A 13,133-nucleotide genomic window follows, 5' to 3' on the forward strand; every position below is an offset into this window, starting at 1 on the left:
GCTCAACTAATGACTTCTATTTGTCTTCGTCTCAGAAAAGACTCCCAATTTATCAGAGGACAGTGATGCCTTCTGACTCTGCTGTTGTGAGGGAAGTAAGAAATAACAGCTATCATAATTATAGTTAAAAAGCCAAGTGTGACTAGCTAAAATACAAAGGCAGCTTCATAAAATAACTAAATAAAAAGAGTCCAGATTCTAAGACTCTAAAACAACATCCAAAATACAACTGTTGTTCAATTTCTTTATTTAGCTTTATGTGCTTTTGTCAACTCACAATCCAACTTGTGGTAACAGCTCTGCTGTTATACTGGTACTGTTATTTTATTTTTGCCAACAGTATGTTGTAATGGGACAGCCTAAGTCTGCTTTTGCTCTGTCAGATTAACACAATCATCTCCAGTACAGAATTTGTCACAAAGATAAAAGGTGACCTGTCAATCTGCAACCAGAAGAAATTTTGACATCGCTTACATTGAGTGTTCCAATTTGAATGGCTTGATTTGCTATTTTTCATAGAATCATAGAATGGGTTAGGTTGGAAAGGACCTTGAAGATCATCGAGTGGGACCCCTCCCACTAGACCAGGTTGCCCAAGGCCCCATCCAGCCTGGCCTGGAACACCTCCAGGGATGGGACCTCAACAATCTCTCAGGGCAACCTGTTCCAGTGCCTTACCCCCCTCAAAGTGAAAAACTTCTTCCTAATGTTTAATCTAAACCGGCCCTCTTCCAGTTTATAGCCATTCCCCCTCGTCCTGTCACTACATGCCCTAGTAAAAAGTCCTTCCCCAGCTCTCCTGTAGGCCCCCTTTAGGTACTGGAAGGCCGCAATAACATCGCCCCAGAGCCTTCTCTTCTCCAGGCTGAACAGCCCCAACTCTCTCAGCCTCTCCTCATAGGAGAGGTGCTCCAGCCCTCGGATCATCCTCGTGGCTCTCCTCTGGACATGCTCCAGCAGGTCCATGTCCTTCTAATGTTGGGGACTCCAGAGCTGGATGCAGTACTCCAGGTGGGGTCTCACGAGAGTCGAGTAGAGGGGCAGAAACACCTCCCTTGACCTGCTGGCCACGCTTCTTTTGATGCAGCCCAGGATGCGGTTGGCCTCTGGGCTGCGATTGCACATTGCTGACTCATGCTGAGCTTCTGGTCAATCAGCACAAAAGGATACAAGAATCAGAACTAGTGTTGGTTTGACATTACGAATTACTTTACTGAAATCTGAAGACAATAAATTTAAATCGAAGCATTCAGAAGAGAAGAGCAGAGATAAAAAGAACACAGCCTTTATTCATCAATCAGTTAGCAAAAGCACTCCCAGAACCTTCAAAATAACTTCTTAGAAATTTAATATTAGGTACCATCAGCTACCCAAATAAGGCAAACATGTTTACCGAGCAATGCATAATCAAAACCCACTATTCTTGTTAACAACTTACTAAGGTGTGCTCCTGCAACTTTGAAATGAAACCTGACTTGCAGAGATCTGAGTATTTCATTACACAGCTTCGAAGCACTGGTATAACTTGGGAAATGAAGGCTGTAACACTTCGATATTTCTTGTAACATGTGGTCCTACCCACTTTAACATTAGCAGCTCTGAAATCTTCTATCCCATTAATTTACTATGAAAATTTCACACTAATTTTTTTGGGGGTGCTCTTCCACTAAAACGGTTCTCTGACCTGGATAATACCCCCCTGATCACTTGGTTCAATTTCCTCTGCACAGCAGAAAGATACTCAGCAGCTTTCATAGGGCAAAATGGGTACTGAACTCTGTACATATTTACATACAGACCTAGCGACTGCCTCCTGACCACCCAATGGTTTGCAAATCAGGCTGCTGCTCAGTTCCAAGATATTCTTCCCAGATCAGTAAGGAACGTTTCATCTCTTACAAATCACCAAGTGCCCTTACACTTTCAGAACTTTCTTTCCACTATTGATCTTAAAATTCACACATGTGTGCACACATTCAGAAATAACTTTTATTAAGATGACAAAGTTTGAGTATTCATGAGTTAAAAACATGTCAGAATTCAGATTGTGGAATCTGAATTCACTCCCTTAAACACAGGCTTTACTTACAGGATTGCCTACTGCATTTACCTAAGATCAACACTAAAATTCTCTTAATCAACACGTATACACACTCTTTAACACAGAAAAATACAGTTGGATATAAACAATCACCTTATATTTGAGGGGGTTTCATTCCTCTCGCTATGTAGACAAAAAGTACGCATCATTCCCTATTCTGCAGCATATAAAACAAGGCTTTGGCCCTTCAGCAGCAGAGACCCAGCATTTATAGCTGCTGTTGACATTGTGCAAGCAGTGACAGCGCAGCGAACAAGTACTATCTCCTTGTCTCTACGTCTTCCTCTTCCCACACCCCAAATTCTCCATTTCCCCTGGATAGCTGAGCACACCTATGTATTCCCTGACACTTGGAGAGCAACAAGGCCTCCCATGTACAGGGAACTGTGACAACTATAAGCACTATGTGGCCCTAAATACAGCCTGAGACACAAACATATGATGCTGTATATATTGGAGTGCAATTTTTCTAGAAAAATACTTGCTTTCCATGTGGCCTCCTGTGATGTTTTTTCTCATCGTCTAGGACCTCCATCCTCGGTGAGTCTCTCACTAGTCTCCAGATCTTCCCGGTTTTACTCCCCTGCTCTATAAACGTTGTCCTTCCTTTGCTCCCTGTCCAGCAACTCATAGGCTTTTCCCACAGCCAAACTATCAGTTACTGAGAAGAAAACAAGGGCATTCCCTTTCTCGTTAGCTATTTTTAAAATCCGAATAACTGATGTGTTTTTTACTTCGCTGGTCCTTACTTTACGACATGCAGAGTGGTCTTCCGTAGACGTAGCATCTGGGGGGCTGTAATGGAGCTGCATAAAGCAGTCAGCATAGGATGCTGTCCGGCCCCAAGCGCAGTCGGAGAAGAAGGGAGAAATCGTCCAAAATACTGTTGAATAATGCTCCCAAGCAGTTGATTTAAATAGGCGCCCTGTGTTTGGGACTGACAACATATAAAGGACAGGCCCTGTAGAAGAAAAATTTCAAAAGTGAGAAATTGAATAAATTTTTAACAATAATTTTGAATAAATCTTAAACAACTGTAGGCTAAGTACTTGCTACACACTGTGTAAACCGCTGCACACAGAGTAACTACTGCATGACAAATAAACATCAGTAACTCGCTGTCGGTATGATGGTCTACAAATGAAGACAGAACCAGAGCAAGGCTTGCAAAGGAGAGAAAAATCTTTTACTACACTAATTCATATATTGTAAGATGAGCTTTGGGACGCAAAAGCTTCCCTTCAAATCTGAAATAAAACCTTGGCATTTCAGACCCAAGAAGTATTTCTGTGCCCAAGAGCTCCTCATTTCTTTTTCAACTCTGTACGTGGTCTAACAAAGCATATTAGTCAGGTAAGATTTATGAAGGGAGAGAGAGACTACCACATCTGTTTGTAAAGCACTGTGTGAAATTTTTGTACGAAGGACATAGCAGAAAAACGAGCACTTAAGATCGTGGTCTGACAAGAAGGATTTTGCTCATAGTGTGAACAAATTAGGGTAAATTAGGCACCATTTATAAGGGATTTAGAGGGTTTTTTTAAAATCTGTTTAAGATAAGGCTAAAACTGCCATGATTTATCCAATATAAGCTATATTGATCCAGAGAAAAATCTATAATGGAAGTACTTGCCCAGAAAGTGCCTATCTGAACACTACCCATACACAATGTATACAGCGTACGCCTCTGAAAAAAAGAGTATTCTTACTGCTACAAGTTGCTGTGAGAGAAAGTTAAGAGTTTCCTTCCCCTTCCTTTGACTACTGAACGGAAGAAGAACAAATCCTGAAGAAAACAACCCCCAAAATTTCCAGTGATCTCCTATCACAAGGGTCACAGTCAGCGGCACAAACAGAAGCCTCTTGAGAATTCACAGTTTTCACAACAGTTTTGTCCAACAAGAATAACGGCATAAAAGAAGTTCAAACACAGAGTTCCCTAGACAGCAACTTCAACAGTACTTCAGACTTCCCACTAGCATTGCAATCCAGACTCCAGTTTTGGTAGGAGGATCATCTGCCTGAATATTGATGGTTACTAAGGTAAGCTAATAAACAAATGAATAGTTCAAGACAAGCTGCTTTTGTTCCCCAGCTACTGCAAAAGAGTATTTCTGTTGCTTTTCGCATCGGAGTCCCCCCCCTGGAAAGATTTTCATCTATACCCATCTGTGTGAACATGATGGAACAATTCTTTCAGAAAAAAAAGCAGACGGAGATATAGCTGAGGGTCTTCTTGGCACTTTCTTGAAATGGGGAGCTCCCACTTTTGGTTCCATGGTAAACAAAGACAGGAAACATGACATTTCAGGAAATGAGGCGCTTCAGGACCTGCCTGAAGACTTGCTGTAGGTGGCCCGCTTGAACACAGACATGTTCAGTTTGGGTTTAACTTCACATACTTTTAGAGCTCCTTGGCAATTTTGCTAAGTCCCAGTGATACAAACCACACTTCCAGATCTGGGGCTTTGTTCAGGTTCTCTCCTCCTTTTGTGCACATGAAGCAAAATTTTGTAGGAAAAAGCAGCTGCTGCTGCATGAGAATTCTTAAAAACACTGCTTGGCAAGTGGCAGACTCAGAGAGGCTGTTACAGATGAGAGATTACTTAGTATGTAAGCTTGAGCGTTTGGTGTTTTCAATAAAAAGTTGCAGCAGGCATAAAGAAGAGTTGTCTGTGCTTTTTGTACTACAGCTCTTAGAAAAAGACAGAAAATATTCCATACTGCTGAAACAGGAGCTGGCACTCACTCAAAAAAAAAAAAATATCTGTGAGAAAGTATATTAATCTCTCCGATAAAAGGGACACAAAGAACATCACAACCTTATAGAGGACACCTATAGGAATACATGAAGAACATACCTGTGAAGAACTAACAATGATAATTACTAAAACAAGACAGTTCTTCAAATTGAGGATCAACAAATGCTACATAGTATCAAGAAAAGAAGGAAGAAATCACTTATTAAATAGTGATATTAAATTACTGCTTTTAAGAAATTATCCTAAAGATACTTAATAGGTGCAATATAAAGAAAAAATATTAGAATTTAGATATCTGAAGGAACACTGACTAATTTTTGCAGATCTTCTAACAGTTTCATTTGAAGGTGGATCAACAAACCTAGCCTGATCCTTCTGAAAAGCATTTTCATTTTTTGAGTTGAAGTAAACTGATTCTAGTTATCTGGGATGTGGGATGGGGAGAGATGTAATCTGAAAAGAATGGAAAGGATTAAATAAAACATCTTGTCAAGAGCATTACTGAAAGATAACTCTTCTTGACTAGAGAGGAAAAAAAGGACATAAGTTCACTGGCAATTTTTTTCTTTAGTTATCTGATGAGGATAGAAAGAGCTCTTGAAACCTTGTAATGAGAACTGTTAACTTAACAAGCATTTAAAAAACACAGAAAACATCTTTTCTCTGTAACCTAATGTTTTCTTTAGAAAGGATTCTAAGTTCCTTTTTGGTGGGTCAGGCAGAGATGCTGCCTCTCAAAAAAGGCGAAATTTTTAAAACTACATAGTAATACCAAAATTCTCTTTTCACTAAGGAGGATACTCATACTTTTTCCTAATGAAAGTGACAAGATTAGCATCAAAGGCTTCTAAGATACAAATTCTTTTTCCCAGTGAGACAACAGTGAGAAAAATTATCGTCCATTTTGTCGGGAACCAGAAAAGCAACCCCAAACAAAAAAACCTTCTCTTCTACATAGTAGAAAAATCCATGATAAAGTCTTCACATGTGAAGGGCACGTCTACACCACCAAAGCTCTTCAGGGAAGAACCATCAGACCCTTGACCCTGACACTTCTACTGTTCCCTAAAGGTTTCCAGAGAGGAACTTGGATTCCTCTTTTGGACACGAAGGCCCATTGACTTTAGCTCAACACTGTGTTCTTTATTTTGGACTCCACCTTTTCCTTACAGAGTGCAGAGAGCAACAGACCTACACAAGGTCTGATAACACCATATCCCAAGTGGCACAAGGGATAAATTACCAACACTGCACAGTAGCTGCAAATCTCCAAGTACAATGGCAAAATATCCTAGGCAGCACTGGCCAAGGATGTGATTACAAGGAAATCACATGGAACTTTCTTCTTTTAAATCCTACCAGTAATTAACAGAGATGAAGGAAGCTACTGTTCATGTAAAAGAGAAAAGAAACACATGCTACTGGACTTCAATTGTGGACCAGAGATCTGAAATCAATCACATCAGACTGCTAGGACAATCCCTACAAAGCAGATGGACTTTAAAGGGTTGATAGAGCTGCTCTTTTTTCTTAACTATGTTCTTTAGCCATCTTCTGAGGTTAAAAAAACACACACACAAAAAAGACACTTTAAGGGGAGCAGAGGGGCATGACAACATCTGCTCCTCATTTTAGCAGAAAGGCAACTGATTCCTGTGCGTGTTCACTGCAGGAACCTTTTGTGGCCAGAGCTGCCTCTTTCTTCTGATTTATCCATATATCTGCAAATCACCTGTGGAGAGCGAAGAAGCGATTAGTATGGATTACTGGAACTATTCACTGCAGAAATGCCAAGGTACCTAATGATGACTTATAATATCAGTCCTGCTGTTGGAATAAATTTGCTGTTCACCAATTAATGTTGTACAATTCCTATTAAACACATACTATAATTCACAAAACGTATTAATAAGCTTGCTCAAATATCGGACCACAGATGTGGCTCACAGGAGGGCTTTTAAGGTCTGATCTCTGACAAATGCTGAGCCTGCACAGGCCCATTAAAATCAGTGGAAAATATATGTGCCAAGCACTACTTAGAATTAAGCTCTTCTACCACTCTCCTCTATTTAGATAGATATCAACCAACTTCTGTGTTTGGACAGGATTAACGCTGATAAATCTAGCATGGTACCTCACCTTTCCCATCATTATGCATATTATGCTTAAACCATGAACCTACACTGTATTCTGCAACAACTACTGTTTCTTCTCCAAGTTATGTACACCCCTTCATTTTTTTCCCCACATTTGCTAAATGTGTACCAAATTTCCTTCAAATCATTCTCCAAGAAATCTACCCAAGAGCAATCTCAACTGGTCTCAAATTTCCTGTGGTAGACTTCAGCAATCCAATATCACACAAATCAACTCAACTTCTTTTTACAATGGCAAAATACATAATGTTACATTTTACATGCCTCACTATCTTATAATTAAGAACAGTCCCATAAAATTAATAAACGGCTGTTCATTCACATTCCTTATGCTTTCCTTTCTGAAGTCCTTCATTCAGACAACTCTGAAGACAATTTTGATATTATGTCCCAGCAAAATCTTTCCTAGGTTATCAAATCTACCTGGACTTGAACAAAACATGTCTCACATATTCTTGTATTTAAATTGGAGAGACATGGATTTGATGGATTGACCACTCAGTGGTTAAAGAATTGGCTGGATGGTCGCACTCAAAGAGTTGTGGTCAACGGCTCAATGTCCAAATGACTACCAGTGATGAGAGGTGTTCCTCAGGGGTTGGTATTGGGACCAGTGCTGTTTAACATCTTTGTCAGCAACACGGACAGTGGGATTGAGTGCACCCTCAGCAAGTTTGCCAACGACACCAAGCTGTGTGGTGCAGTCAACATGCTGGAGGGAAGGGATGACATCCAGAGGGACCTGGAGAGGCTTGGGCAGGGGGCCCATGCAAAACTTGTGAAGTTCAACAACACCAAGTGCAAGGTCCTGCATGTGGGTCAGGGCAACCCCAAGCACAAATACAGGCTGGGCGGAGAATGGATTGAGAGCGGCTCTGCCAAGGAGGACTTCGGGGTGTTGGTTAACGAGAAGATGAACATGAGCCAGCAATGTGCGCTCTCAGCCCAGAAAGCCAACCGTATCCTGGGCTGTATCAAAAGAAGCGTGACCAGCAGGTTGAGGGAGGTGATTCTCTGCTCTCATGAGACCCCATCTGTAGTACTGCATCCCGCTCTGGGGCCCCCAACATAAGAAGGACATGGACCTGTTGGAGCGAGTCCACAGGAGGGCCATGAAGATCATCAGAGGGCTGGAGCACATCTCCTATGCAGACAGGTTGAGAGAGTTGGGAGTTTTCAGCCTGGAAAAGAGAAGGCTCCAGGGAGACCTTACAGCAGCTTTCCAGCACACAAAGGGAGCCTACAGGAGAGCTGGGGAGGGACTCTAACAGGGGGTGTAGCGGTGACGGGTAATGGTTTTAAATTGGAAGAGGGTAGATTAAGATTAGATATTAGGAAGAAATTCTTTACTGTCAGGGTGGTGAGGCACTGGAACAGGTTGAAGTTGAGAAGTTGTGGCTGCCCCATCCCTGGAGGTGTTGAAGACCAAGTTGGATGGGGCTTTGAGTAATCTGGTCTAGTGGAAGGGGTCCTTGCTCATGGCAGGGGGAGTGGAGCTAGATGACTTTTAAGGTCCCTTCCAACACAAACCATTCTGTGATTCTGTAACAAAATAGATGACGCACAGTGGAAGTAATAATATCCATACAGTAACCCTTTAGGGAAGAAAAAAACCCATCAGTTTAAAAGTTGCTAGAGCTAAGCTATTTTGACAAGGCAGCCTCAGCGAGCATGTTGGAACGAAATTTCCAGATAAGTTCAAAGTATAGTGGAGAACAGATCAGTTGCCCAATAGCTGCCAAAAGGCACAGCTGTATAGCCCAAATTTATACATACAGTAAGCACAAATCAAAAAATAAAATACAGTAAGTCTGAATTGAGGAGAGAGAAATGCAACATATAGTCTTAATTAGCCCATCTGAAAATTATTTGTGCTTGTGTAAAATTAAACAAAGTCTGTAATTTTGATCTATTAAAAATAAACCTGTAGGTTGGGACGGTGGGTGGGATACAGCCAGCATTTTGTTGAATTTTGAAGGTAGTAATAAACCATTCCAACTATGCTGTGGGGAGAGAAGGAGCTTCATGTGTTGTCCTAAAGGATAAAAAAAATTTACCTCCGCCATTACAGGGCAATGAACAAAGGCAATGCCCTCTCTTAGTACTGCACAGTGACAACATCATCGTTCTTGTTTTTAAGCCTGCTGCCCAAGTTGTGTGGCCAGCTGCACTACCATTAGTCAGGGTAAGTGACTGTCTGGGGAACCTTTTTCTATACAATTCAGGAATTCTATAGGATTTCCAAAGATCGTTGCATCAATGAATGTGAAATTAGTTACCTGCTGCTAAGACCGATTTCAAATCCTTTCAAAACCTACATAAAAGGATCAAAAAACCCCACATTAAGATTAGTTGTTAAAATCTCTGGAAAGAGGGAAGTTTTGCAAACCACTGCTTGCAAACTAAGATATGTTCTGAGATCTAAGGAGTATTTTTGGAGAAAGGAGGAGCAGCCCACACTGAAAGAGCTGAAGAAAGAGAACTGGGACAAGAAAAGAGAAGACTGAGATGGAACCTGGAACTTTTCAGAAGACTGCAAAGAGAAAAAAAAAATTGAATAGACCTCTGAGCAGAAATGCTACTCAAGGGCTTTTATGCTTTGACTACGAATAAAGAATTTGCCTGTATAAGAAGATATTTTGCATGGTTTCCAAGCTCCCGTTCCTTTATTTTCATGCAACTGCCAAAGGATTAAGCTGTAAACTAGAGTATTAACAGGGACAGATCTATGGAACAATGTCTGTCTAACATTAGGTGAATTAAGGCTCCTGCACTAAAATACCTCTGCTCCACCTCCATGAATGGTCATCAGACATAGGGGCAGCCATCCAAGGAGTCTGATTACACAACTCACCCATACCTTAATTTAGTCGAGGTGGGGTTATTTCCAGAGGATGCTGTTTTCCTGTCTTTTCTCCCACCATGTTTACATGCTTTCCCTCCCACATATACTGTTTCATCACTTTTCTGATATGCCCATTTCGGTTTCTGGGGTTTGTTGGCTTTGTGGCACTAGTTACTAGCTGAATCAGCTCAAATTGCAGTCATCCCATATTCACAGAATCATTAAAAGCAAATTAAATGGTAAATGCACATGGGGGTGAAAGGGAATGAATTTAGCCTGAAGCCAACTTGGCTTAAGCCAACTGTGAAAAAATAACCTGAGAAGTCAGAGAGTGCCTACAATCCATTTGATCTCAAAGGAGATCAGAAGCAATCCTAAGAGAACATATCAAAATACTTTCATTTTGAGTTGATCCTAAATCAGAACTTTTCCACTTTCCCAAATAAAGGGGAAGGAAGTCTTTTGGAATGAATGAAGCAGTTTGAAACACTTAATGTTGGAACTTTGCAAATATAAACAATTAATAAAATGTAGAAGTTCCACATTGAAACAGGAAAAATAAGTCTTGCCTTCTTTGTTTTCTCTCCCCAAAAGTGTTTACCAAATTAAAGAACTACTGGTTTTCTACAAGCGGCATTTGTCTAAAATAAACTATTTGGTCAATAGATCATCTAGCGTAGCTGGAAAGCACACGGACTACACAGCAGACTGCTGAAGAGTACGACAGTGAGGTCAGGAAGTCAGAGACTGACAAAGAAAACAGGAAACGAGGGTCCACAACACTTGGACTTCAATACCAACTCGAGTGGCTTCATCTTAAAACTACATCCGTACGTGCAGACTACAGAGAAACAGTGCTCTCTGACTAAAATACTAAATTAGCAAGCAGACAGTCACACTCTGTGGTAATATCAGTGCCCAGATGGTCCTAAATGCATATAGCTTCTGAGAATACCTACAAAGCAACAAAGCAAGTTGTATTCTGCTCATCATTATATAATCATGTTCACTTCCATATGACATGCCATCGATCACAATGCAACTTTTGAAAGCAAGTCTGAGGGATGTTTACAATGTCACCATTGCATTGTTTCACAATACAATCCTGCAAAGTAATCAGCTAGGACTGCAATCAAAATGAGGATTAAAAGGGAAGGGAAAATAGTAAGCAAAAAAGAGCCAAGGATTTACTAGGAAAAACATGTCAACTTATTTATTTAAAAAAATTATTCTTCTCTCACTGGCAGGAATTACTCTCTTTCTACAGCATCAACAAGCCTTACAGAGTTTCAAGAGTGTTAAGTAAGACAAGGGAAGAATAGGAGGAAGAATGGGCAAGGAGGCTTTAGTCATGTGAGCGTAAGCAGCAGGAACTTAATTCAGCAAAACACATTCTCAAGCTATTAAGATAAAACAGTGCCATGATATGCAGAGGATTGTCTTTTGTTCCTAAGAGCAACGAAAAAAAGAGTAGCTCATCTTTAATTATCTACGGTTAACCAAGTCAAGGATGATTGTAAACATTTGTTTGCTCTGTCATCTCAACAAGTGTCTTGCTACATATTATGATTGTTTGATCCACTCTTTCAGAAACCCCTCACATCGGAGACCAGTGTAAACACAAGGTTGGCTAAAAGCTTTCTATATACAGCAGTTAGACTAGGGGCTCTGGAGCGTACCACAGCATAGCTGCATGCAATGAGAGGAAAGCCAACGGGTTGGCATCTTCCCTTCCACTTCTACAAGAAGAAAAAACTCCTCTTGCTGCTTCTTTAAACTCAGTCAATGCCTGTTTTGATTAGGGAAAAAGAAAACATCCTCTGCAATATGAATCTTTTCCTGAAGATACGTTTGTCTGGTGATAATAGAGTTCAGATATTTACCTGAAGATAAAGAGGTAGACTTTCCTGAATGGCAGACAGCAAAGCCACAGGCAGCTCTTTGTCCTGCTGGAGCACAGAGTGCGGCAGCAGTAAGCAATCCACGATGCGGAACAAGAGTTGCTGTGCTTTGGAAGTAGCCAGTATCGGTGCCCAGAACTTTACCAGACATCCTGTTGAAAAAAAAAAAATAATAAAAAAAATCAAGAAAACCCAAAGCAACTTACAGTAAGGAAAAAAAAATTAAGAAAGCCTAAAGAGGCGATTATGTTAAATTAGACAATCCAAGAGTAGCAACCGCAACTGAAATGTCTCACTCCCATGTACTCATTCCATGATAGCCCCTCAGAAAAAAAACAGTCAAGACAACTCAAAGTCCATTTGCAGTTCAGCAAAATGAAATTGCTAAACTGATCCAATACATTACAGTTACAAGTTTTTAGGCAAGCGAACCTGTTTTAAGAAAAGTAGAGTTACGCTACAGAAAGGACAGTCTCTCACATCCCTGCAGAAAAATTAACTAAATTTGATGCATAACACTATTGCAATCAGCACATATGCACTTAAACATTTACCTGACTGTGTGCATTCATCACATTTCACAGAGAGATGCTGCCTTTGCCTTCCCTTCACATTTGTCTAATACCACTGTGCTCACATCAGCAACTACTAACACAGTGATTCAACATTAGGAAAACATTAAGTATCTTTCCAATTGTATTTAATGCATCTAATTTGGCAGATTAAAAAGAATGAGGGGCAGCCAACTCCATTAAACCAGCATGGTCTCTTCAGATCTTTGTGGGCACTCTGTCCCAAAAATGAGAGCCTCAGAGAACATCTTTCTTGTTTTCAACACATTAACTTATCACTTGTGGAGCTTTGAGCCACTTCTAAGATCTTGCTTTTGAGTTGCAAAAAAAAGGTAAAAAGGTGTTGATGTGTAAATACCCTGACTTTGAGAAACATCTTTATTGCAGGTGAGGTGTAATTTTTCTTGAGAAAATAGCTCTATGCTCATGAGTGTTAATACTCAAAATACAGATCAAATGAAAGAAGATTCCTATGCAGTAGTTCCCACAGACATTCTCAAGTTTATATTTAATTACAAGCAAGAAAGTTTGCTGGGTTGAAAATGCAGGAACATCCCAAGAAAATATGTGTAAGACTTTGAAAATAATGAAAGATCAAAAGTAGGCTGTTACAAGATATTATTACTCTATAAAAGTCATCCATTACCATCTCTAAAAACAACGCAAAACAACATTAATCTTGTGGAGTGAAAGAAAACACAATGATCAATCATACAGAAAGAGAACGATCACTTAACAATACTTCTAATAATGTTGTCTAAGCTTCCTGCTTTGAAAGAAACAAGCTCATTCCTGC

At 40.3% G+C, this 13,133-nt stretch overlaps 1 protein-coding gene across 1 annotated transcript in view; it reads right to left on the minus strand.

The window, feature by feature from the left end:
- The window catches only part of MMS22L (MMS22-like, DNA repair protein), a 98,974-nt gene that overhangs the window by 8,756 nt on the left and 77,085 nt on the right, over window positions 1-13,133 (minus strand). The window contains exons 20-21 of the mRNA XM_009889019.1: window positions 11,748-11,917; window positions 2,851-3,062 (exon numbers count right to left, since the gene is read on the minus strand). Coding sequence (XP_009887321.1) covers window positions 2,851-3,062; window positions 11,748-11,917 — 382 coding nt within the window. The remainder of the gene's footprint in view (window positions 1-2,850; window positions 3,063-11,747; window positions 11,918-13,133) is intronic.

Source organism: Charadrius vociferus, unplaced genomic scaffold, assembly GCF_000708025.1.
Source record: "Charadrius vociferus isolate BGI_N301 unplaced genomic scaffold, ASM70802v2 scaffold166, whole genome shotgun sequence".
In the NCBI taxonomy this organism is placed as follows: Eukaryota; Metazoa; Chordata; class Aves; order Charadriiformes; family Charadriidae; genus Charadrius; species Charadrius vociferus.